Here is a 27,592-nt window from a genome sequence, read left to right as displayed (position 1 = left end):
TCTTAACCAGTTTATAAAAATGAACAGACATTCAAGGGTTTGTGATATATTGTTCTAGTCCTCAGGGCTTATTGGCAAAGCATTCCCTATCTGTGAAGTAGGAACATTCCATTGTCCACTTAAAACCATATAACATTTTCTACCAGATTCTATATCTTTAGTGAAGGGTCTCAAGGGCTTTTCTGAAGAGAAAGAGGACTGTTTCCATGGCAATAGGGTTCTACCTTCGCTTCTCTGCAGCACGCTCTGTCCTTTTACTGTGTTATGCATGTGTGCTTGTGCGTCCCGAATGGTGCCCTTTTCCTTATGTGGTACACTACTTTTGACCAGAGCCCTATGGGCCAAAAAGTAGTCGCTGCACAGGGAATAAGGTGCCATTTGCGATGCCACCTGGGTGCCTGTGTGGAGAAAAGAACACTTATGAGCAGTTTCAAACAGCGACCCTGGGTGAAACAAAGGAGAGAGAAACGGTGTTGTGCCTGTCTGTGTTCCTCACCATCTGTAACCAACAAAACTTCAGCAGTCAATTTCACACTACATGGACACTCTCAACTCTACCTTAAAAAACCCTTTCAACTTTTTTGTTAAAGTAGTTCAGCTCAATTTCTGGCCTATAATGTTTCTTTTTTCTAACAGCAGATACCAGATGGTACATAGTATATTGAACATAATATGTAACCATGTAAATACAAGAAGTTCTATTCAATCCCTGACAGCCCTGGATATAGTCAAAACTGGTGTCCCGACAAAAACGTTCTCCACTAAATGTACAGACACAGCAGGCGTAACAGTCAGCAGGCGTAACAGTCAGCAGGTGTAACAGTCAGCACGCGTAACAGTCAGCACGCGTAACAGCGAAAATGATCCTCAATAAACGTACAGATACAGCAGGTGTAACAAATAAAGTCCTCCCCACTAAAACTACAGATATAGCAGGCATCATGGTCAGCAGGTGTCACACACAAAGTCTTCCTCCATTAAACGTACGGGCATAACAAACACTGCTGATAAAGCTTTCCCCCTAAACATACACGCATAATGAATATATCTTTTGTTGTTTGTTGTCTACAGTTGTTTCCTCCAGGACACCGTAGATGACTTCATTATTGATGTTGTTTTAGGATTTCTAGTTCAGTGAGTCATAGCTCTTGGTATTGCCTCAAATCCAAACACAGCCAATTCATTCTGAACTCTCATCATTATTTGAACGTGGTGTTTCCCTACGCCCCCCTCTGACTCACCGGGAGATTGAGACGGCACTTGCATGCTAAATAACCCCCTACTCCCTTCATAGTGCACAGCCACATGTCACAAGCGGGGCAAGGAGAAGTGCACTATGTAGGATTTGTGGAGCCATGTCACTGTGCTTTTCAAGAGGCACTACATAAGTAATTCTCATGATTCATAGCAGTGCTTCAGGGTGATAAATATTAAAGTAGATTTCCCAAATGGTGCCCTATTCAAATTAATAGTGCAATAGACTATCTTTGCCCCGTGTGCCCTTCCCAAAACGAGCTCACTTTTATAGACATATGGTGGAAATTGGGATGCACGTTATGTCTCTACAATGCAGGGGTGAATAAGTAGCATAATATGAAGGTCGTGATCACCGTGAAACTGAACCCCACAGGGCTTGGAAAAATCCATATGCGTCACACTGCGGAAAGCTCACCAACTATTGACCCGCAAGGTAAATCAAATCTGGCATAACAAATGGGCCAAGTACCTGTTGCAGGCCATTTTACTGGCAAATAGACATTGATCCTGACTTCACCACTGGAGAATCATAGTATTTTATGTTGCAAATAATGTGATGCTTTTAAAAGTCTAGTTTGCGGCAATAAACGACCTTTGCATTAAGTATTCATGTGATGTGAATTGTCTAAAGAATACCACTATAAAAAACACATATTTGTGTTTTTAAAACACATACAACGAAATCCTTCCTTCCTATAGCACATTAATTAGCCTTGCTAAACTTATCACAAAGCGGAACCAGTGGTAAATCAATTAGGGACCAGATGATGCATCACAAACGTCTTAATGGCTGCAGAGCACTATACTGGGGAAACACTCGGCCTAGAATCGCTATCTATGCGTATGTGCGCGTGCTGGTCAGTTATTTTTCACAGGAACAGTCCCCACCTACGTGTGATTCCCATGAGTCCATAATGACTGTGGTACTTAGATGGATGATGTGGACAAAGATCCATCACACGGTTTCAAATTACAACAGAGCCGGGGTCGCCCCCACCCTACACATCTGATGCTAAAAATAGCCCAAGTCTGACGCGTCTAAAAATAGCCACTCATTGTCTGTCCTTTATTTAGAATACAAAGTATATAATTTCAATCGTCCGTGTTTTTGGTCACACTTTATTGGCATATTATGTTATCTTATAATTTAAGGGTAACATTTTTTTTTATGTATTTTAGTGATTGCAAAAGCGATCTATATTTTACAGTTCCAGCAATCTTCATTGCCTTATCATCAGCATTTCTTCATGCCGTAGCTGGTAGGCCTATTCATCAGCTGTCGGGCTCTATTTAGAATTTGATTTCCTAATATCTGCAAAAGCCCTCAAACTTACTATATAAATTCAACTTCAATTATCTTGACGCTGACTAGAACCAGATACATCCAGTGGTATATTTGATACTACTATACAAGGACCGGGGTGCTGATGCGTTGATGATCCAATCCAGTGACGCGAGAAGGCAGTCTATGCAGAGACTATAAGAACGCTCCTCTCCGTGAACAAAACATACTCTCCGCTGCAACGCAACAAATGGTGAAGCGACAGGCGAAGCAAGGGCTGTGACTGCAGACTCACTCCAGACGATGCCGGTGTCTGGAAGGAACACAAAAGTGAACGCAACAGAGCAGGTTGTCTACCTTCCTGTAGACGGCACAGCCAAATCGTTCAGCCCATGTGCAGCTGCCGGGGCTCCCAGCACCCGTTTCACAGTTGGTGACGATAAGCAACAATCCATTCCTTCCAACCAGCCTCCAAATGTTACAACTGCTGGTCAATCCCCTAAAATCCACATGCAAAACAAAAGCATTTCCAAGGCGAGTAAAGGGATCTTTAAAACAGTCACAGCGCACTGGAGACACGCGGAAAAGAAGACGAGAGTGGTCCGGTCTTCCAGCACAGGCACCACGGCAGATAAGGGGAAAACCCGGGTGGCATCCTCTGAACGATTCCCCAAAAGAAGATCCTTTGACCCGCTAGCGGCGCTGACTCTTCCCGACCAGACTCCTTGCACCGCGCCACTGGAGGAGATGCACCTTGCCAAGCCAAGTAACTGCCGCCGCATCGTAGTACTCGGCGCGCCCATGGTGGGCAAAACGAACCTACTCCGCCGGTTCCTGCGCGACGGGTTCGAGGAGCAGTACGAGCCAACATCTGAAGACTTCCACAGAAAGTTGTACCAGATCCGAGGAGAAACCTATCAGATTGACATCCTGGATGCGGCGAGGGAGAGAAATTTCCCCGCTAGAAGGAAACTATCCATACTAACAGGTGTGTAGACTGTGCATAACTTGTTGTAATTTGTGTTTATGTATTGCATTTTGTAGGAAAATGTGGTTTCCGTGTTTGGTGCATATTTCACATATGCGTATTTGTGGCCCATACAAGGTATGCAAATTTAAGCCTATTAAAAGGTAATTTGACTCCAGTATAAAGGAATGAACCGGAATAAATGAAAGCAAGCCCTATAAACCAACTAATTAACTACAAGAATGGGTCTCCGTATTGAATCATTCAGGCAAATATATTTACCTTGTAAAGTAAATGACTACATTATACAAACTTTGCCGTCAAGGTTAGGCCCACATAGTACTAACATAAAAAGTGGCATTTGCCACAGAGGGAAAGACCACAGAATGCAGGAACCAGAAAATAGATGGAAAAACGAATGATCCCTAAATCCTTAATCTGAATCTGACCAACAGCATTACTATTGTTTCCTTCCAATCAGATTGTTATACAGCCCCACACGTCTCCTGGATGAAATAACTAAATATTTTCCGTCGTGTCTTCAACAGGTGATATATTTCTCCTGGTGTTCAGCGTGGACGACCGAGAGTCTTTCAAAGAGGTGATTGCAAGGCGCAAAGAGATAGTGACCGCAAAGACTAAGCTGATGAAGCTCAAAGAGAACGCCCGAGTCCCCATAGTGATCTGTGGCAACAAAATAGACTTGGATGCCGAGAGGGTCGTCTGTCGTTCTGAGATGCGCCAAGTTCTGGGAGAAGACGCCGATTTCTTCGAGACATCGGCCAAAGACGGTACCAGTCTAGAGGAGATGTTCGAAGCCCTGGTCAGAATAGGTGGTCTACCCACTGAGACGCGTCCGTCACAGCACCGCAAGCTCTCCATTCGCACCTACCAGGCGCTGGGCACCGGCAGCAGTCGGTGTGGCAGACGTAACCACTCGCAGGTTCCAGAAGGGCCATGCGGTGCAGTTTACCCTCTGGCCCGTCGGCCAAGTTTTAACAGCGACCTCCAACGGGTGATGGGCCCAAGCCCAACGAAACGGAGCAGATCCATAGAGAAGTGTCAAATTCAATGAATTGAGAGACTTCTCAGTGCAAACTTATTGTAGTATTACAATATATAACCATTACGTAAAGAGTTATACTCTGCTTTAGGCAATGCTGGCTGGACCAGTTGCGTCAACTATGTAAATGTTTATATTTTTTTAAGTGTACTGTGAAATTAATTAAAAAAACCGGATGTATTATATTGATACGAGTTGTGTTGAGCCTATCATTTAAAATATGTCAAATAGTAGAAGCCCTTATAAATGACGACATGTGGCAAACATTTATGTAACTGATCAATGCAACATTCCTACTTAATTCTTAAAAACAAACAAAATAGATCAATAAAATATTTGACAGCAGAAGAGCCACTGTTTATCGAGCTCCTGTGAAAATGACCAACACAAATACTGACAAGATTTGGCAAAATGAGTTGGCAGCATTACTGCATAAAACCAGTATCTGGTCTGTGGGCGTAGGCTAGTTTATCAACGTCATCGTTGTCTAACCGAAATGTACCTTCTTTAACCAAGAACGCCAGATTTAATATGTCCAAAAATAATAAAGCATTTATTTGATAATATGCTTCAGTTGGGAAACCCTCCCTTGATTCAACAGTGGCGTCCCACTGTAAAAAATCAACAACAGTCCCCTAACACAATGATGAAACACAATTATATACATTTCAAACCATTTAACTCTGTGAAACAATTGGTTCCTATCGAATATACGCAGGGTTACCAAATATGGACATATGCCTCTTCAGATAAAATATAGGTGGGTGGTTAAAGCCGAAGGGGCGCGATATTTTATAACATGGCCAGTGGGCATTGCATTTACTCAGTGCTTTGAGCATGGATCATTTTCAAGTGAGTGAAATACGCTCCCCCCACGCACAAATCGTCTGAAGCTTTCTACTCCAATGAAAGGCACTCGATGACTGTCGTGAATTACACAATTATGGCCAACTAACTATAGAAAAAACACAATTACGCATGGCCATAGTATCATCTAGAAAATGACAGCGCTTTTATAGGCCATTATGCAAGCCAGAGTTATTATGGTAATTATCGATATTGAATGCAACAGGAGTGTAGTTTCATGGATATTATCTAGTCACTATCTTTCAGAACCTCGGAGAGGGCTCATATTGAGATTTTAGCTCATAAAGTAGCAGTTCCAAGACAAATACTATCAAATATCAGTCACAAACCACCAATTAATATGTGTGTATAATCCCAAACTGCATAATATTCCTATAGAGAAAATTATTCTGAATGTGAAAACACTGACAGCGCAATGCACTGCAGACTTGGGCTAAAATCTACGCCATATATTTCATATTAATTCTCTAAAAAACGTTCAGAATGTTTACCAATGAATGAGCGGAATTTCCTTTTACTATAAAAGGTATACAAATTAAGCTAATTACAATAACGAATCTGAACATTGTGATTAACGAAATGCCTTGAGACTGGGTTGAATTATGCATGTTATTACAGGCTTCACCATTGTCCCCGTACCATCTATTGTAATTCTATGATTCAAACCACATGGTACATCTGATTCATCTAGATTCAACCTGTTTATATTTGAGTCAGTTAGCCGACACCCTAATCCAATCTACTTGCAGGAGTCATTTGGGTTTATTCAACTTGTCAGCTTGAGGATTCAAACTAGCATCCGTTAGGCTACTGGCCCCAGGCTCCAACTGATCTGCTAGTAATTTACAGTGGTGTCAGAAGTAACTGGAACCCTTGATGAAAAACAAAAAAGAAACGAAAAAAAATACCATATAAATAAATCACTATAACATTGAACCACTGTATTGTATACCTTTATAAAATGTATCCTACAGCTCCGGAAAAAAATTAAGAGACCACTGCACCTTTCTCTTTCCTTTCCAAAAAAGTTGGAAAGGAACGTTTTGAGTGAGGAACAGAAGGTTTATAATTTAGAGACCACTGCAAATTGAACGCTTCTGTTCCTCACTCAAAACTTTCCTTTTCAACTTTTTTGGAAAGGAAAGAAAAAGGTACAATGGTCTCTTAATTTTTTCCGGAGCTGTATGTTCTTTTAAAGCCTACAAAGTAATTTGGAGATATGAAAGTTCAGTTGTCAAACAACATTTCTCACTCTATACAATTGCATTAATATAATCATTTTGCATTATTTCAATAATACAACATGGCCATAGTCTTTGTCACTAGTCTTTCTCAAGGGTGCCAAGCAGTTTCAAATTGATAAATACCTTGGGACCTTTCCAACAGCCTCTAGCTTTACAGACTGTGCAGGTGATACAGTCAACATGTGCCTTAGCTACTGACATGCTAAACCTCAGGAGCTCCTTGGTAGACTGTCCACATTAGTAAACACCACATCAATGCTCATCATTCAGATACATCTCTCTGAAGCTACTAACCAATAATGGCATCCTATTCCATCTTTAGTGCCCTTCTGACCAGTGCCTTAGAGAACAGGGGGTCATTTGGACGTCAAGGCCAAAGCATCTAAATGGGACACTGCCTCACGCTTCACTATACAGCCTGCAATCTGGCCAGACACTAAGGGCTGAACACACTGAATCCAATCTAACAGAAACCTTTTTGTGATGGCCACCTGCTCTATCTTCTCTATTCAGATATAACATAGGGGTTAGAAATTGAAGGAACTGGATTAATCAGGAGAAAATGGAAAAATGTTGAATCCTAAAATGATAGGTCCACAAACTATCCTTAAAAGGTTGCATAGAGAGATGACAATCCAATATACACAGTCACACTGGTATTAGCATGGACTTCCATTCATATTAGAATAAAAAGCACTTTCAATGGAGTAGGAAACTAATAGCACAGGCCTAATTGGCAATCTGGCACATTTCAGTCGTATTAAGACGGTTAATGTGCTTTTGTGTTTCAATCAGCTCTTCTTAAACAGGTACTCAACCTAGATTCCAGAGAAGAGTTTTCTTTTATTTCCTGCTGATGGATAACATGGTTTTGATTGAATCTCTCAGGGTCAGATTAAATAATATTTGTCAAGGCATTTGTGAAAATAAGCAGTCGATTGCTCTTTTTGGTTTTCCTTGTTGATTATTAGGACAAATCAGGTTTGACTGTGGCAATGGTTGCATCAAGACCAATTTGAAAGCTGTGTGCAAATGATGAATTGATTTCACAAGATTCAACTGTCACGTGTTTTCTTACATATTCATGAAGACAAAAGGGGAACTTGAAGGGAGGGGTTCAGCAGTGTTTTTTGTGAGGGAGGAGACTATGGTTCCTATGTACAAGATTAATAAGAACTGTTAAAGGCATTTTCCTGAAAAATAAAACAGGAAATGAACTGTCATGAAATCATTTTACATCTATGTCACCAAGATTACGTTTCCAGTGTCTGTAGCATCCAAAATGGCACCCTAGTTCCCACAGCCTTTGATCAGTCCAACAGGCTGTGGGTCCTGGTTGTGCACTGTGTAGGGAATTAGGGTGCCATTTTGGATGTGCCATTGATGGATCACATGTTCGCCTGTCACGCCAAACCTTTCATCACAGTTTATTGAGAACAGCGTTCTGTCCGTCTGATCCACCACTCTGGTGGGCTCTGCACCTGGGACCGGGGTTTACGTCACTCCACCCAGTGTCACAGACAGACTGGACATTAGCATGCCGGGTTCCTGTCAGACCACCCTCTCATAACGAGCTGTAGTGAACCAACGTGCCACTGTCCAGGTCTGGTTCATGGAGCCAGCCTATGCCTTTTGTGTCATCATAGCGTGAGAAGACGTAGCATGAAGGGCCATCTGGCAGAATATGCTCAAGTCGTAATTTGAGCACATAATTCAATTCTTATTTGCCAGCCCCTGCTCAACAATGCTAGTGAAAAGAAAACAATGGATGAAGTATACAATAATTATGACAGCAGAACACAGAATCAGCACCAGGTGAGTGAGTGTTGGGGTGTTTATGTTTGTCAGGGTGCCAGAGTCTGCGTGGGCCTAGTTAAGCAGTGTTGGTAGGCGCTCGGACGGCTCAAATGTTCAGCAGTCCGACGGCTTACAGATAATGTCAGATCCTAAGTTTGGATACAAACCATGAGTGACCGAATGAACAGCAACAGGGGATATTTTTGGATGGATGTCTAACTGCTGCCTCCACACTGCAGTCTCATTGATGGACTGGGATTGGGGCTCGTTACCTCAGCTGCTTTCTGATGTTGACCACTGTCTCCGTTGTTTTGCCGACGTCAAGGGACAGGTTGTAGTCCTGACAACGGTACGCCGGTTCATTTACCTCCTGCACTTAGGATGACTGACCGCTGTCAGTCACCGGGCCCACGACGTGATGTGACGTCTGCCAACATGATGATCGACTTGGTGCAGTGAAAAGCCACATAGTCGTAGGGGACCGTAAAGCAGAAGGCTGAGGACACAACTCCGGGGGGGGGGGGGGGGGGGGGGGGGGGGGCACAGGTTTAAGGGGCAGCGAGGGTGACGTGTTGTTGGATTTGTCATGTTATCTGTTTACTACATTTAAGGGGAAATAGTGATGTTTCAATAAGACCCACATGATAGTTGTCAGGGCCCAGATTCACAAAACAATTCTTAAGCATGAACTTAGAAAGCTTCTTCAGGAAATGTAGGAAGTCCATAAAACAGTTCCAAAGTGCAATTCAACAAAATCTTCTCATTGATTTCTTTAAAATTATTTTTCTTAATTACATCTTGAATATCTTATTATGCATTGCAGTGGCAGGAATGAATAACTCCCACTGTCCCCAACCCCCCAACTCACAAAGCAATGAATAACTCCCACTGTCCCCAACCCCCCAACTCACAAAGCAATGAATAACTCCCACTGTCCCCAACACCCTGACTTACAGAGGAATGAATAACTCCCACTGTCCCCAACACCCTGACTTACAGAGGAATGAATAACTCCCACTGTCCCCAACACCCTGACTTACAGAGGAATGAATAACTCCCACTGTCCTCAACACCCTGACTTACAGAGGAATGAATAACTCCCACTGTCCCCAACACCCTGACTTACAGAGGAATGAATAACTCCCACTGTCCCCAACACCCTGACTTACAGAGGAATGAATAACTCCCACTGTCCCCAACACCCTGACTTACAGAGGAATGAATAACTCCCACTGTCCCCAACACCCTGACTTACAGAGGAATGAATAACTCCCACTGTCCCCAACACCCTGACTTACAGAGGAATGAATAACTCCCACTGTCCCCAACACCCTGACTTACAGAGGAATGAATAACTCCCACTGTCCCCAACACCCTGACTTACAGAGGAATGAATAACTCCCACTGTCCCCAACACCCTGACTTACAGAGGAATGAATAACTCCCACTGTCCCCAACACCCTGACTTACAGAGGAATGAATAACTCCCACTGTCCCCAACACCTTGACTTACAGAGGAATGAATAACTCCCACTGTCCCCAACACCCTGACTTACAGAGGAATGAATAATTCCCACTGTCCCCAACCCCCCAACTCACAAAGGAATGAATAACTCCCACTGTCCTAGCAAGCACTGCTGCCAAAGATCCCCATGCTATTAAGTGAAATCTTATGGCTATCATGACTTGTAGAATCATTGGAAAAGAGAATGATCTCAATATTTTTATTCACTGGGTTACATGATGGGATGTTGTGGTTTCTTCTGCATAAAATGGTCAGGGACATAATCTCCGCATTCTCTGAGGGTCCACTTGGGGTCGGCCCTTTCCCTCTCTCTTTAGCAGCTACCTGCAAACATATCTTCAATTAAAGAAATATATGTTTGATTACTATAGTTTATAACTTGCCTGTTTTACATTGACCTATTATTTGAATAAATGTATCTAATAATCCCAAGCCAAAAAAAAGCAGTACACTTAGTGTATTATTTTGGAACCACTTAAGTTGTACTTCAGTACACTAAATAGCAGCGCAATGACACTCATCCGGGGAGAAACATGCGACCCTGTATTGCTTGGTGTTCTGTGCTCAAACTCTCCCCGTCAAGTTCAAGACAACACCGTGGAATAAACGCAGCTAAACCTGTCATGGACAACAAAGAACATTTCCTGGCAAATAAGTCCCCTTCACGTAGCCATGAAACTGGTCCCAACACCACTGCTGGGAGAACTCATCAATGTTTCCCTCAATGTCTCAAAGCTATTGTTTTTGACCTCGAGGGACCACCTCGTGAAGCAATGAGGGATATGGTGTGACATCCTCCTCTGAAATAATGAACAAAAGAATAACATTGTTTTCCGCTACTGCATTTACATTCAACAGAAACAGGACACAGAGAAAGGACTCTCAGAAACAGCCACAGATAGCCGGCAAGCATACTCAAGAACAGGGGTTGTCAACAGGCGGAGATTTCTTTTGTCAGTATATTAAAGTACTCAAAATCAAATATACTTTTATGAAGTAGAGTAAAGTACTACCTTTAGAGTTTTTTTTGCATTTTGTTTTTATTGTGGTTAACAACAGACAAACAAACTAACAGGGTGGTGTGACAACACTGTATATCAATTGACAGCATAAGGCAATAATAATGACTATAGGCAATAAATATTAAAATAAAGTTCTCCTCAATGAACTCTAATTGGCTAAACTATGACAGATCTACATTTTCCAAATGAAGTACATTGGCAAGGGCTTTTAACTACATGTTGAATGTAGGTATTGATTCCAGCTTCCATTGTTGTAATATCACACGCTCAGCTAGTAAATATGGAAACTTCTATGCTCATTGTGGCATCAAGGTTAGTCGTGACTGGGATTCAACCCAGCCAACGATCAGGAGTCTGCATGGCCATTACCAGCCAACTCTGCTTGTTCTATCTTAGAAAGGCTCGGAGGTCCTCCGTCACCCAAACTCGGAGCAGATTGAAACTGCACATAAACTACCTCTGCCAGATGTCTACAGGGTCTCTCAGTCATTGTCACCCAGGCTTTGAGGTGGTCTCTTTTGCCAGATGTCTACAGGGTCTCTCAGTCATTGTCTCCCAGGCTTTGAGGTGGTCTCTTTTGCCAGATGTCTGCAGGGTCTCTCAGTTATTGTCACCCAGGCTTTGAGGTGGTCTCTTTCTGTCCATTTCCTGCCCCCGGGTGATGTGGGCCTCCAGCTGCAGTAGCAGGTTGGGCAGCATGCTGTCCAGGAAGGCAAGTCCCTGCCACGAGCACCGCAGGCCCCTATACAGTGGACAGAAAGGGGTTACAGAGTCTACACATTCTGATCGAAAAACCACAAAAAGTTGGGACGCTGCGTAAAATGCAAATAAAAACAGAATGCAATGCTGGAAACAGGGTTTTAATTGGTCTATATACTCCAGCACACTGGATTTGAAATGATGCAGTAACGATGGAGTTAAAGTACAGACTGTCAGCTAGGATATTTAAATCAATATCTGATGAAAGAACAAAAAATAAAGAGAACATTTTGTACATAGTCCTCCCTTTTCAGGCTTCATAGTTGTCTCTTCTTCAGAATCAGAAATATTTTTATTGTCAAGTAAGTTTTGCAACAAACTAGGAAATTGTTCTGGTCCGTTGGTGCAGCAATTTTGTACAATACATTATAACTAGGCAGGTGTGTTGGCATTATGAGCGCATGCACAAAAGCTCTCAATATGTCAATTCTTGATTCAATTAGACCTTCAGATCAGGGTAGACCTTCAGATCAGGGTAGACCTTCAGATCAGGGTAGACCTCCAGATCAGGAAAACAACCATTAGCAGAAGACGTCTACATCCAAAGTAGATGCTGGAATGCAAGGTGCAACACGCTAGTTAGCCTCAAAAACAGGATGGCTGACAAAAGACAAATATTAAAATATTAACTTATCAGAGTGATGGAAACCAGAAAGCGTGGAGTAAAAGAAAGAACTGGCATACCACTTTGTCTGTGAAAAAAGGTGGAGGGGGTGTTATGTTTTGGGCATTTATGGCTACCACTCTGGCCCACATTGATGATGTAACCAGTGACGGAAGCAGTAGGATGAACAGACATCCAAAATACCTGAAAACCCACTGGACGGCAAGACACCTTGCATCAGGACAATGACCCCAACATTCTGCTAAAGCAACCAATGAGTTAATCAGGGCCAAAACTGGAATGTTCTTGACTAGTCAATTAGCCAACCATAATCAAAATGAGTATGTGCTTCACCCTCTGAAGAGAAGACTGAAGGCGAAAGGGCTTGAAACAAATCAGAACTGGAGGTGGATACAGTATCACCAGGGAAAATACCAGTGTCTGTTGATGTCTATAGGTCAGAGACTTCATCAAAGGCTAAGGATTTACAACCAAGCACTAAATATTTAAATTACCTTAAACAGTCCAATTACATTTGTTCGCTTAAAAAGGGAGGGACTATGAATAAAAAAGGCTGTACTTCTTACAAGTGTGTGGTTGTAAATACTGTGAAATTGAAGCTGACAGTCTGCACTTAAAAATTCTAGTCATTGTTTCATTTCAAATCCTGTGTTCTGGAGTTCAAAGCCAAAAGATTGAGTCACTGTCCAAATAATTTCCGACTGCAACGTGCCATTCAAACCACATCCGATGCCATTCTAGTTGTTATCACGCCACTCTCAGCCAACAAGTGTAGACTGGAGTCCTTATAAGGCAAAAGGAACGCACTCACCCACTTCTACCTAGATTAAGGTTGAGCACAACGAGGCATTGCAACACAAATTTGATTGCTACCCCCAAAACTGGACGGTGCTGTCAAATTTGCACCATCCTCTGTGGGTCCACTGGGCAAAACCACTGGCAGGATTCAAACCCTGGTCTCCCAATGACGCAGTTTACTGCGAGGCAGTGACGTTACTGCTACAGTACGTCATTTAGGTGCTCCCCTACACCCATCGTATTTGTCAAGAGACGTTGGGAGTAGCTATTGGTAACCTGTTATCCAGGATGAGAAGGTCTCTCTGCTGAAGGTCTTGTACTTCACAGGATGAGCTGAAGATCTGATGCAGATCTGCTCCCGGACTGAAAAACTGCCAATGCTGCCACAGTCATGGCGTGATTGAGAATCATAAAAGAAAACAGAAAGGAACAACAATCTGTAAAACATTCAAATACATGAAGGGAGATTATAAAAAAACAACAATCAACAGATGGCCCAATTTATGGACAACAACCACCCCCGAAAAATTTCTAAAATCCTTTTGCTTATATTGACAAAACAGCAGATTAAATACGCGATTTACCTGGTGAGTGATGCCGTCAATCAAGCGGAGTCCCATCACTAGCACTTCCTCCAATCTGTAATCACATTAATTAAGTTACACTCACATTACATTTGCTGAGTCAGGGACATTATCTCCAGTTTAAGTCTTGAGTTAGCAACGACTCTGGAAAGGACTTTCAACTTCCTTCAAGAGAAGTACAAATGGTAACCATGACTATCTGACTCTGAATAAAAAAGGATTAGATTGCCAAAACGTTGAAATATCCTTTTATAGTGCAGCACTTTGCGACTGAAAAGCCTGAGGCAGACCGTGGTGGACTCACTGCCCGAGGTGTTGAAGTGGTATCCTCCGTCGTGTTCCGTGGCCTCTCTGCTGCACCTCTCGGACCCACACTTCAGGCTCCAGAGTCTGGGTACGGGCCTCTCGGCAAGCTCCCTCTCCGTGAGGGATAAAACGACCATGGGCACCTGGCAGACAGAAGTCCCACTTCACATGAGCAACCAATCATAAAGGCTTCATAGAGCATTTCTAAAGACATTATAGACCAGGAGTAGGCAAACTTTTTGTCTGGATTATTTTTATTCAGCTTTTTTTGTTAATTGTTAATTGTTAACAATTAACAAAATTAATTCTAGAATTAATTCTACCTACTTTTTACAAAGTTTCAGATGTTCAAGACTGGCCTGACATTTAATCTAAAGTGGCCCGCAGGTCGTAGCCTGCCCACGCCTGATCTAGAATATTCATAAGACTGTCTAGCAGAGCATTCATGAAAGAAGTTTTAGAGAATTCATGAAGCCCTTTTAACTCACCCGGGCCCACTCCAATGTACTGACTAGCTTTCCAGTAGCTCATATTGTGTTGGCTGATGGCACCCTTAAAAATAAATAAAGTGACTTACATTGTATTGTTCTGTTCAACAAATTATAATACAGAGAATAGCCTGGAGTTTTTAAAAAGGTTTTTCTCTTTAGGGTGTATCTCCTTAAGGATTTTAATCGCACAATAAAACGTACATTTTTGGCAAAGTTGGACACCTCATACTGCAGATAGCCTCTCTTCTGAAGAATCTTCCTGGCAGACTCGTACATGATGGCTGTGATGTCATCACCAGGGACACTCAGTTGTCCTTTCTGGACCTGGCTGAAGAGCTGTGTGCCTTCATTTTAAAATGTCAGTCATAAAGCAGAAGAAGCTCTTGTCCAGACAAGTTATGGACAAATTATGATCAGTGGGGAGTCTCCTTTGGGCTTTTTAGTCCCTGACCAGGTATTATCTGTATCTAGAAAAAAGTTTAAGCATATAATACCTTCTAAAAGGTATGGACCTACCTCTCTCCAAAGTCAGCTGGTACAGGGAGATATGGTCGTCACACACTGACAGCAGCTCATCCAACTCCAATTCCCAGGATGCAATGCTCTGACCAGGACGTCCAAACATTACATCCACCGATACCTTCCCCGGGCAGAGAGCACGAGCCTCTCCTACTGTTTCCAAAGCATGCTGGGAGGTGTGGTCTCTGCCTAGAACCTTAAGGTCTTCATCCTGGAGAGACTGTTGGGAAAATATATTGCAAACAATTATCAAAGTAATGGAGGTAATCCGAGTAATGTTTTTCCCCCAAAATATAGTGAACTTGGTCTCGGAGAGCAACAATTACTGTAAGATTGTTACAACTGGTCACCACATCTATTGAGTTAATTCATCTGTCAGTTTCTAGCAAATCCATCTACGGCCAGTGAAGCTCAGAAATATTAACAGGCTCTGACCTGTACACCGATGGAGAAGCGATTGACCCCAGCATGAAGGAAGTCCTGTAACTTAGAGCTTAGAATGGGGGTGGGGTTGACTTCAAGAGTGACTTCAGCTGACTCTGATAGGGCAGCATGCCTAGCAACCGTCTCCAGGACAGCTGCAATGGTTGACGGGCGGGCCAGGCTGGGAGTCCCACCTCCAAAAAACACAGAGGTGACACTAAAGATGAGAGTTAATTGTATTAATTTGTTATTTATTTTTCTTTTTTAACTTGACTTGGTAATGAGTCCAATGCCAATGATGCACCTCTGAATTTAATTGATGGAAGGATACTGAGCAGAGTGACAGAGAGAAAAAGATAGGTACAGAGAGTGTGAGAGAGCGATAAATCATTTGATTTGATGTTTGCTCATTTACTGTTCTATTTTAGAATTTTCTTTCACTTGCATTGGCAATGTAAATATATATCCCATATAAAATAAAGCACATTCTACTTTAATAGTGAAAGAGACAGTGCTTTTTGAGAGTGAGGAAAACAGTGAGTGTGTGAGAGAAAGTGAAAGAGCAATTGTGAGTGATTGAGAGACAGATGTTAAAACTAGCTTGGGGTTCAACTACAGGAGGTGGTTCAGGCTCAGTGATTCTGAAATGGCACCCTATTGAATAACCAGTCAGCCTGCGGTGCCCCAGAAATAGTGATCTGTGGGGAGTAGGGTGCCATTTCAGACTGAAAAGCTATGGGCAATGACACACAGAGGGTATCATTTAGACTTTACCGGGAAACGTGGCTCAGCCGCAACAGGGTCTCAGTCTCCCGCTGAAGACACTCCGACATGACGTCCTGGTTGTCAGAACGAGGGATGTACTTGTTGAAATTACAATAGGAACACCGCCTCAGACAGTACGGCCACTATGGAAAGGGTCAGATGGGTAAGGTTAGGGTGCTGAAGCTGCGTTAGGCTACATGTCAAACAGTATGGTCACCATGTAGAGAAGACAGTGGTGTGTTATAGGACCTTAATAATGCAGGAGCTTCACTGGCAGAGGCTGATATTAAATGCAAGACTGAGGGAGAGCACAGGCAAAAGAGCGAAGCTTGAGAGAGAGCGAAGAGATTCCTACTGAAAAGTAGGAACTCGTTTTTACATACGATTTAGATATCAAGTTTCATCGTCCTATTTATGGCGTGTATAGGCTACTTACATGTACATAGAGTGAAGCCTCGGATGAAAGTGTTGGACTGGAGAATCCGGCTAATTTGGAAACTCCAACGCTAACGTCACTACTGAAACCCCTACCCACGAAGAGCACAGGACCGCGACAGGCGGTTAAAAATGTTTTAAGCATAATTGCAATCAATGTGTTAGATCAATAATACTTATTCGGCGAAATATCGGAATAAATCTAATGTCTGACTCAGACAATGATGTGGTGAAAACAGAATTTGCCCTTGAACGTGAAAATAATTTATAAAAAAATACTACCACGTGCGGGTCAAACTAATCCGATTATTTTTGAGTAACGTACATAATGGCAAAGCACAATGTAGCCATCCTGAGACTTAAACCGTGGATACATTTCGGTAGCATGCGATGTCCTTTTCTAGTGAAACACGTAAGAAACAGGAAGAAAACAAACCGGTTTCCTTTCATTCCTTCTACCACCAGATGGTGATGCTGTTTCATCTGTTTATATTTGCCAGAACATATTGGGCCGGTTTCGCAGACAAGCCTAGTCGGGGGCAAAAAGAGTTCAATAGAAAACTCCACTTGAGCTTGTTTTTTAGTCCTAGGTTAAGCTTAATCTGAGTCTTCGAAACCGTCCTAATGAGATACTCCAAATATCTCTCTTGTGTCAGTAACACACATTGGTGGGAGAGATGCCATTGTAGATTAGGAGAACTGAGACGCTAAGGGTAGGCATCTCTTCCAAATATTGGGCAAAGTTGGGGATGGGTGGAGAGCATCAACAAGCAGAACAAAACAATGAGTGTCTACTAGTTAGGAGCAACACGACCGGTTGAACAACCTGCTACATCTGGTAGGGAAGCATTCAACATGAATGTGTGACATCCGACAGGTAATCAAATTAGCGTAACATGTCTCCATGCAGTGTAGGCTGTGATAGGGAGAGTGGCGGATTATGGATATATCTGAGAGAAGAAGGAATACTGGAATATAGTTTAAAGAGCGTTTTGATTAGTGAATATTCAGATGCAGGGTCCAAATATATGTTTATATTTCTTGGGGAGACATGGCTATCGGGTAGAATTGAGAGCCTCCCTGAATCTGCACTCAAACACACTAGATGGCGATAATGCACCTGTATTGTCCGATTTCAACCACTGGAAAAGCCCACAGACGAAAGCCAAACCCTGGTTTCTCCTAGGGCCAGACTAGGCCCTGGTTTCTTCCTCAGCTCTAACAGACGTCAAGATAAGTACCTCACAGCATAATTGGAATGGAAACATCTACAGTATTTCAATGGAAACATGTACTTCTATTTCAGTGTTAGAACACACTGAAGGGAGTGTTCTTCATCAGGGATAGAATCAGACCTGGGTCTATCTAATAGCGATAGGCCCATCATTTAACCCCGCTCTGCTCACCAGAACAAACGGTTGGCTTCCTAAATAATCACCCTATGCTCTTATAAACCCTACATGCAGAACAGAGTAGTTTGATCATGCACTTGGAGATAGGATGTAATTTCTGACTAAGCCTCACACGATCAAACATGCTAATAATTGGCCAGCTACATACAGTAATGAGCTATTGATCTCCAGTCTGTCGGTGCCAATCCAGTGAGTCAGTCAGGCTCTGACGTGTTGGTACAACTACCCCAACATGACCTTCCATTAAATTAGATAATGATGAATTAGAACAGTTGTAACTGTGGTATACAGTTTCACGTACCATCTTGTTCAGCCAATTAGCATTCAGGGATCAAACCACCTAGTTTGGACAGTAGAATACTATACTACTACTCATTAGACTTTACTTTACTGTGTAATGCTTTGTGTATAATTTAATTTGTCCCACTCATCTCTCCCATATTTCCCACTTTATATACCTGAAATTTGTGAAATGACTCGTCTGTTAGCGATGGGTGCTGATCGCATATTGTGGCGTGATGGGAAAGATGCCTCATGGGTGACAGCGGTCATGGGGTTCAGAGGGTCGCTGGTTTGAGCCCTGTGTGGGGCGGTCAGAGCAAACTGTTCACACCCATGACTGAAAACCTACATATATTATGTTCTCAACAAGTGATGAACAAGGGGTCTTCATAGAATACACATCAGGCGTGGTTGTGGAAAAATACTCTTTTCTTTGTTGCAGAATATGTGTTAAAATGTGGCATCACAGATTAGAGAAATACAAAATGTAACCACACTTAATCAAATAAATAATCACAAGCAGAATCCAGAATCCTACCCATAATGTAGCTATGTGTTGTATATGTGTACCAGAAGTAGCAGCTTAGATTGCCAAACCAACCTAGGCCACATCTTCAACCATTTTACAAGTCGATTTTAACAACATCATCATGTTTCAAATAAACACTATCCACCCGGATCGCAGCCTCCACATGGGAAATAATTAAACTGATATACAGCCTACCCATATACATTACATCAACCTCCAATACAACCATCAGATACCTGGAACCAACACCATTAGAGACAGAGAAGAAATAATAGGGCAGCAGTATGAACAGAGCCCCATGACTGATTACTGAAGAAAGCCATACAAAAAGCACACTGGGCCACTGATACACTTCTTCCAATCATGCTCCAGATGGCAAAGCTGGACCGATGCACACAACCTCACACCTGACACAACATTATCCAATTTATAAGCTCAACATTACCTATAATATAACACAAAATATCCCGATATCCTGCGCATAGCCTAATAAAAATTATCCACCTCCATAATTAAGGAGAAAAAACTCATTTTTTCACCAGGTAACTATGCTAAGAACACATTCAAGTTTTTTCCCCCTTGTCCACTCTGGGATTAGAACCAGTGACCATTTACTGGTCCAGCGTTTTTGACCACCAAGCTACCATACAGCCCCTTTAATTCTTGTCAAAGATTAGAAATCAAGAACAGGAACAGACGGAGCATTTCATGGTTATATATAAAAACTCACTGATTCATCACACAACAATAATCTGTAAAGAGTGATGAAGGGTCTTTCCATCTGATGCCTTGCCATAGTTAAATGTTTATTTTAAAGGAGGACGTATTGAATAAACTGTATATAATTGGTCAGTCATTCTCCTTTTAATTATTTATTTGGCCTACTACTGTGAGGCCTGCAGTCAGGTCTTGGTCACTCCCTGTCCCAGCACCCCCTGAATGCAGCATGCCCTAGCCTTCCCAAGCCCCTGCACCCAGCTCCTGCCCCTACACCTCACTTTCCCAATCCCATGAACGCACCTCACTTAACCCAATCCCGCGAACCCACCTCACTCCTCAGATCACAATCCCCTGTTCACTCACCAGTTTCTCATCAGCCCCACTGTTTAGTTCTGTTCAGTGCACCTCTTCCTTTGTGAGGTATTATATGCTTTGACTGCATACTGAGCCTTTGTCACTGAGTTTCCCCATAGTATTTTCTGACTTACTAGGTTTGACCTTGTATTTTTCATAGTCTTAAATTTTGTCTTAGCCCCTGTGTACCTTCACCTGTGTGCCTTTTTGGATTACTGGATTTGGACCTTTGCTTGTACCTTCAACCACTCTTTTTGCCTGCTCATTCTAAATAATGTACTTCGCTCTCCGCAATTGGAGCCAAACAACCTGCATGCCTGGTAGTCCTTACAGTTGCCATGTCATTGGTCGATATCGGACGTGGCATCATGCCTATGTGTCCGAGATGAAATCAGTCATGTCAACCAAGTGTTCCTTTGACATTCAATTCAAAAACAACAAAGATATATTACTGATTTGCAAGCCTGGAGCAGTTACCAACACTCTCAGCAGAGTCAGGTAAAGAGCTTTCTGTTGAAGTTTGAGCTCTGGTCTATATACATTCAGTACTGCCCACTGTGTCCCCCTCCCATGTATGGTTAGAGGTCTATATACATTCAGTACAGCCCACTGTGTCTCCCCCCCATGTATGGTTAGAGGTCTATATACATTCAGTACAGCCCACTGTGTCCCCCTCCCATGTATGGTTAGAGGTCTATATACATTCAGTACTGCCCACTGTGTCCCCCTCCCATGTATGGTTAGAGGTCTATATACATTCAGTACTGCCCACTGTGTCCCCCTCCCATGTATGGTTAGAGGTCTATATACATTCAGTACAGCCCACTGTGTCCCCCCCCATACATGGTTAGAGGTCTATATACATTCAGTACAGCCCACTGTGTCCCCCCCCATACATGGTTAGAGGTCTATATACATTCAGTACAGCCCACTGTGTCCCCCCCCATACATGGTTAGAGGTCTATATACATTCAGTACAGCCCACTGTGTCCCCCTCCCATGTATGGTTAGAGGTCTATATACATTCAGTACAGCCCACTGTGTCCCCCCCCATACATGGTTAGAGGTCTATATACATTCAGTACAGCCCACTGTGTCCCCCCCCATACATGGTTAGAGGTCTATATACATTCAGTACAGCCCACTCTGTCCCCCCCCATGTATGGTTAGAGGTCTATATACATTCAGTACAGCCCACTGTGTCCCCCCCCATACATGGTTAGAGGTCTATATACATTCAGTACAGCCCACTGTGTCCCCCTCCCATGTATGGTTAGAGGTCTATATACATTCAGTACAGCCCACTGTGTCCCCCCCTCCCATGTATGGTTAGAGGTCTATATACATTCAGTACAGCCCACTGTGTCCCCCCCCATGTATGGTTAGAGGTCTATATACATTCAGTACAGCCCACTGTGTCCATCTCCCATGTATGGTTAGAGGTCTATATACATTCAGTACAGCCCACTGTGTCCCCCCCTCCCATGTATGGTTAGAGGTCTATATACATTCAGTACAGCCCACTGTGTCCATCTCCCATGTATGGTTAGAGGTCTATATACATTCAGTACTGCCCACTGTGTTCCCCTCCCATGCATGGTTAGTGTACAGGTAGTACAACGTAGTAACAAGCCACATGATTTCAGTACAATTAGAAGTACATTTTCCCACACGACGATGGTCTATAAGTGAACCAAACTCCAGTCCATCCATGCACAACATGAGACGGCTTAACAGTTTTGCTGGTGAAAGCAATATGGTGAGCAGGGTTCTGGTGAATTCATATATTAATTCCAGTCAATTCCAAAAATGGACCAAATCCAACTTATGAATTGATTAGCATTGAAGTGAGTTGGAATTACAATGTATTTCCTGAATTGACTGGAAATGAAACGTAACTGACCCCAAACCTGATGGTGAATGCTTTATATAACTGTCCTGCTGAACTGATGATATCAGAGGGTCAGGGTGCGGGGCAGGGAATTTCACCCCACATCCTACAGATCTGTCAAACATCAGGTGGTTGGGACTTACTTGGTATGCATGACTGAATTCCCCAGGTCATATATGCAAATTCCAAATCCATCAATCTATCTAATATAACAGCTCTTCTGTCAGAACATTATGCTGATCCCTGTAAGACACTGTTAAATACCTACAGTGGATATAAAAAGTCTACACACCTCAAAATGCCAGGTTCTTGTGATGTAAACAAATGAGACAAATGAGATAAATCATGTCAGAACTTTTTCCACCTTTAATGTGACCTATAACGTGAACAATTCAACTGAAAAACAAACAAATCTTTGAGGGGGAAAAAATGTATAATCAATAACCTGGTTGCATAAGTGTCCACACTCTTAAACTAATGCTCTGTTGAATCACCTTTTGATTTTATTATAGCACTTAGTATTTTTGGGTAGGAGTCTATTAGCATGGCACATCTTGACATGGCAATATTTGCCCACTCTTCTTTGCAAAAGTGCTCCAAATCTGTCAGATTGCGAGGACATCTCCTGTGCACAGCCCTCTTCAGATCACCCCACAGATGTTCAATTGGATTCAGGTCTGGGCTCTGGCTGGGCCATTCCAAAACATTAATCTTCTTCTGGTGAAGCCATGCTTTTGTGGATTTGGATGTGTGCTTTGGGTCGTTCTCATGCTGAAAGGTGAACTTCCTCTTCATCTTCCGCTTTCTAACGGACACCTGAAGGTTTTGTGTCAAAATTGCCTGGTATTTGGAACTGTTCATAATTCCCTCCACCTTGACTAAGGCCCCTGTTCCAGCGGAAAAAAACATGATGCTGACACCACCATGCTTCACTGTGGGTATGGTGTTCTTTGGGTGATGTGCAGTGTTGTTTTTGCACCAAACATACCTTTTGGAATTACGGCCAAAAAGTTCAACGTTGATTTCATCAGACCATAACACATTGTCCCACATGCTTTTGGGGGACTTGATGTTTGATTTTGCAAACTTCAGCAGGGCTTGGTTGTTTTTCTTTGTAAGAAAGGGCTTCCATCTTGCCGCCCTACCCCATAGCCCATTCATATGAAGAATACGGAAGATTGTTGTCACATGTAGCACACAGACAGTACTTGCCAGAAATTCCTGCAGTTCCTTTAATGTTGCTGTAGGCCTCTTGGAAGCCTCCCTGACCAGTTTTCTTCTTGTCTTTTCATCAATTTCAACATGGTAATGTCGTTGTTGTGCCATATTTTCTCCACTTGATGATGACTGCCTTCACTGTGTTCCATGGTATATCTAATACTTTAGAAATTATTTTGTACCCTTCTGCTGACTGATATCTTTCAAAAATGAGACCCCTCTGATGCTTTGGAAGCTCTCTGCAGACCATGACTTTTGCTCTGAGATGTCAGGAAAATCCTACTAGAACAGCTGAACTTTACTTGTGATTAATTAGAGTCACTTTAAATGATGGCATGTGTGTAGTGGCTTCTATTTAACATGAGTTTGAATGTGATTGGTTAATTCTGAACACAGCCACATCCCTAGTTATAAGAGGGTGTGCACACTTATGTTACCAGGTTATTGTTAAGGTTTTAATTTAAAAATGTTCCCCCTCGAAGATTTCAATTTGTTTTTCCAATTGAATTGTTCACATTACCTTAAAAGTACCATTAAAAGTGGGAAAAGTTCTGACATGATTTATCTTTGTCTCATTCTTATACATAAAAAAAAAACTGCCATTTTAACAGGGGTGTGTAGAATTTTTATATCCACTGTATCTTGTCAGGTCTGAGGTCGCTATTAAAAACTAGAAAGTTTTATTATTGACAGGTAGTAAATTCTATAAAATAATGTATCATCTCAAATAATAAATTCTGTGTGTTTACAATCTTGAGTAAGTTGGCCAAGTCATTATTTAGTCATTATTCTACTGACATAAAGAGACACATTTTCACTCAGTGGGAAAACGTGACGTAGCTTGTAGTTCAGCTTGAGACTCAGCATTGTGACAAGCTCATAGGCCCATTTCTCCCCTGCAGAAACATGACACTTGACGCTGACTCAAGCAGTAGCCTCTTGTGGGGCCGCCTTGTGGTCTAAGTAACACACTATTCCCTATAAAGTGCCCTACTTTGAGGCAGGTTTCCCCTTCAAATGCTCTTCCAGGGGGCTCCTTTCTGAGTCTACCATTAAAGGACAGGAAGGAAAGAGATGATGTGTCCTACAGAGGAGGGAGAGAATGTACAAAAACAAAGGTGGAGAAAAAGAAAAAGAGAAAGAGAGAGAGAGAGAGAGAGAGAGAAAGAGAGCTGGACAGAGTGACAGTTGAGAGAGAAGAGAGGATGTGTGTGTCTGTGTTCGTGTTTGTTTGTGTACACACATTCGTGCATGCATGTGTGTGTGTTGACAGCACTGTTTCTATTTTAGCAGGCTCTGACCTTAGGGGCATTTTCCACCTAATATGAAATCTGCTAAAGAACAATCAATGCTGATTTGAGGAGAGAGAGAAAGAGGGATGAGATAAGAGGCGTGTGCTACAGTAAACTAGCCATTCAAAGAGAAAGAGGGATGAGGGAGGTATAAAAGAAAATAGGCGTGTTCTACAGGATGGTATCCGTGTCTGCCCGGGTTCTGTGACCAGAGGTTCAGGACGGAGTGTCGAGGCTGGACATTAGAGCCCTGCAGGACTTTAGAAGGGCTACAGTTAGCTCATCGGGGTTTAGCTGGGTAGTTGTGAAGGAGTTTAGCTGTGCAGGCATTTAACCGTGAAGGTGTGCCAGAGTTTAGCTGTGCATGAGGGTGCAGTGTAACTGTGCAGCATTTTAGCTAGGTAGGAGTTCAGCTGGCTAAATAGCTGTGCAGGCGTGTTCTGTTTTCCAGGCCAGTAGAAAAGAGCATTACTGAATAGTATCTTTATCTGTACCATTGACAGCCCAGGAGAGATGGACAGTCACAGCTACAGCCACAGGAGGAAGGAGGGTGAGTTGGAATGGAATAATCCAGTACATATACGTAAATACAAATGTGTGTGAGTGTATGTGAGTGAAAATGGACACAGGCTCCTGTCCTTTGTGACATTGATGTTGCTGTGAGCATAAGGCTATGTGTTTTAAATGTCAGGATAATCCATCTTAAAGGTCCATATTTGACCTATACACATTGCTAAACTTGAGTGTTGTTCAATATCAACTGTATATAAATGTCACCCTATTCCCTAAGGAGTACGCTTCTCTGGTCAAAGCATACAGGGAATGGATGACATTTCAGAGACATACTGACTCCAGTCTCCAGATACAGTCTTCATTAGCCTACATAACTTGCTGTGTAATAGAGTAAATCAAAGGTCTTAATTGACTTTTGCCAGATGCAAATATAAATGGAGGCTTCTTAGTTTCTTTTGTTTTTATTAAAAAATATACAATGATCTGTTTCTGTCTCTGTAGCTCCGCCCACAGACACTGAGTTGAGGGTCCTGGTGGTGGGATCCAGTGGACCGTCTCAGTTCTCCTTGACCAACTCCATCCTGGGTCGGGAGGAGTTCTCCAAGGACGTGAACAGCATCGTCCAGAGCCGGAAGAACCTGGGGGATCTGGCTGGGACGCGGGTCGCTGTGGTTAACGGGCCCAACCTCTATGGCAAGAACCTGTCCCATACCAAGATGAAGACAGAGATGAAGAGGTGACTTGGCATTAAAAATGACACCCTATTTTCTATTTTGGGCACGCGGTTTGACAAGGGCTCTAACGGGGCAGTTTTTGACTTTTCTGATTCTTGCTGACAGTTGACTGCGGATAAAGAAATGCAGAGTCTGCATAAATATAAAAATTGCATCTTGGACAAAAATACAGAGATTAAAAAACGGTTGCATAACACATAACAATCACCATGTGGCTTTCATTTCTTGATTGTATAATTTTGTATTTTGTAACCCTTGCTTCACCAGGTATGACTGAGAACACAATGTCATTTTCAGACTGCCATTGTCCCCCTGTAGATGTTCAAACGTTTAGGCTACACATTTCCAGTGTAGCAGTTTGCAATGTTTTCAGGTTTTCTGAAAACCTCACATAAAACAGGTTTTTATTTGATTTAGATGCAAGTGCCTGTCAGCCCCTGGCCCTCACGCTCTCCTCATGGCCTTTGACCTGGACCAGATTTCGCCCAATGACGTCAAGACCCCGAAGCTGATGGTGAAGCGCTTCGGTGAGAACGCCCTATCTCACACCATGGTCCTACTGGCCTACGAGGGTGATGCCGACATGCAGACGCTGGAGAACCGAGTGAGCACCGACTGGCACATCCGTGAGCTCATTGAGCAGTGCGGCGGTCGCTACCACATCTTCAACAAGAACTGGAGGGACCGCTCTCGGGACAAGGAGCTCCTGCAGAAGATCGACCGTATGCTAGCGTCCGTGGGTGGCCGGCACTACACCAGCCGCTCCTACGCGCAGGCGGAGGAGAGCGTGCGCAAGGAGGAACGAAAGCTCCTGAAGAAGCGGGCGACGGAGACAGAGGAGGCTTGGAGGGAGTTGGAAAAGCAGTACAGAGGGGAGGCGCTGCGCTGGCAGGTGGACTCCTACAACAGCAGCGTGGGAGGGGAGATAAGGGCCAAAGCCGAGATGGACAACGCCTGGTTGAGGACGTCGCTCGCTGTAGGGGCCGGGCTGGGGATGGCCACCGGCGCCGCCATGGGGATGGCCATGGGGGCGGTGGCGGGAGCCGGGGGGATGACGCTGGGAGGGGCTCTCGGAGGGCTGATGGGCGGGGCAGCGGGCGGGACGGCCCAGGTGGCGATCGAGCATCTGGAGGACAGGGTGGGGCCACACGCAACTAACTTCAACACCGTGTTCATCAACCGCTTCTTCCGGCCACCTCGTTCGTGACATGGTAGAAGCAGTGCAACGTGAGGAAACTATATTGACACCGTTATGAAACACAAGGATTAAGTACTGAGTACTGAGTACTGAGTGGCAGAATGTTGACCCATGGCACCCTATTCCATATGCAGTGGACCCATTGAGTCTGGCTGAAATAGTGTACTTGTTAGGAAACAAGTTCCGTTGAGGATACAGAAAAGGTCTGAACCCTTGGCACTGTTGTGTCATGTGTAAAAAATGTATTAAGGAAGTGCTTCTTGCATTTTACAGTATTTTAGTCATTTAGCAGATCCTCTGATCCATGACTTGCCTTACATTTTAAGAAAGCTAGTTTAAACAATCACTCAGCTTAGTAATCAGAGCATTCCAATTAAATGAATTATTTATCTGCAAAGTCAGTGCTGGAAAGAAGACCATACCACAAATGAACTTAATAATAATAATAGAGTTTACAAAGACATACAACAGGTGTGTGTAGTTTATCCATTCTTCCAGGCGCTTGACAATGACTGGATCTATAGATTAACAGCCTTTCTAGTTGCAAGGAGTATAGAATATTGAATAACTGTGAATGTCCTTGATTGCTTGATCCCAGCAAGCAACACGCCAGTGACTCACCGGCGGCCCACTAGCTTTTTGCTGCAGCGGCCGCCGAGCCTTTCTGCAAAGCGTCCGGCCAGCGGGCCACCGTCGGGCCGCTTTCATGACCAACAATAC

General features: G+C 43.1%; 3 protein-coding genes across 4 annotated transcripts; 2 read left to right on the top strand and 1 right to left on the bottom strand.

The window, feature by feature from the left end:
• Nucleotides 1-2,783: 2,783 nt before the first annotated feature.
• Nucleotides 2,784-4,678, top strand: rasd2 (RASD family member 2). Its single transcript, XM_010864548.5, has 2 exons — nt 2,784-3,527; nt 4,055-4,678. The coding sequence occupies exons 1-2, from the start codon at nt 2,843-2,845 to the stop codon at nt 4,579-4,581; spliced, it is 1,212 nt and encodes a 403-aa protein (XP_010862850.5). The 5' UTR covers nt 2,784-2,842; the 3' UTR covers nt 4,582-4,678.
• A 6,367-nt stretch (nt 4,679-11,045) lies between these two features.
• rsad1 (radical S-adenosyl methionine domain containing 1) lies at nt 11,046-17,173 on the bottom strand. 2 transcript variants are annotated; one of them, XM_020050614.2, is made up of 11 exons: nt 16,731-16,821; nt 16,544-16,592; nt 16,304-16,437; nt 15,542-15,746; nt 15,104-15,326; nt 14,789-14,931; nt 14,585-14,648; nt 14,095-14,239; nt 13,791-13,845; nt 13,483-13,586; nt 11,046-11,766 (listed from the first exon to the last, which is right to left on the bottom strand). In XM_020050614.2, exons 3-11 carry the CDS (start codon nt 16,360-16,362, stop codon nt 11,625-11,627), a joined length of 1,140 nt encoding a protein of 379 aa, XP_019906173.2. In that variant the 5' UTR covers nt 16,363-16,437; nt 16,544-16,592; nt 16,731-16,821; the 3' UTR covers nt 11,046-11,624. The 2 variants fall into 2 exon arrangements, with proteins under 2 accessions (XP_019906173.2, XP_010862851.2); XM_010864549.3 differs by lacking the exon at nt 16,544-16,592 and having other exon boundaries at nt 16,731-17,173.
• A 7,442-nt stretch (nt 17,174-24,615) lies between these two features.
• LOC109616246 (GTPase IMAP family member 9) lies at nt 24,616-26,881 on the top strand. Its single transcript, XM_020050750.2, has 3 exons — nt 24,616-24,977; nt 25,442-25,676; nt 26,092-26,881. The coding sequence occupies exons 1-3, from the start codon at nt 24,941-24,943 to the stop codon at nt 26,879-26,881; spliced, it is 1,062 nt and encodes a 353-aa protein (XP_019906309.1). The 5' UTR covers nt 24,616-24,940.
• The last annotated feature ends 711 nt before the right edge of the window (nt 26,882-27,592 follow it).

This window comes from Esox lucius, chromosome 11 (genome assembly GCF_011004845.1).
Source record: "Esox lucius isolate fEsoLuc1 chromosome 11, fEsoLuc1.pri, whole genome shotgun sequence".
Lineage (NCBI taxonomy): Eukaryota > Metazoa > Chordata > Actinopteri > Esociformes > Esocidae > Esox > Esox lucius.
The sequence above is the reverse complement of the archived record's forward strand: the minus strand, read 5'-3'. Positions and strand labels throughout refer to the sequence as shown.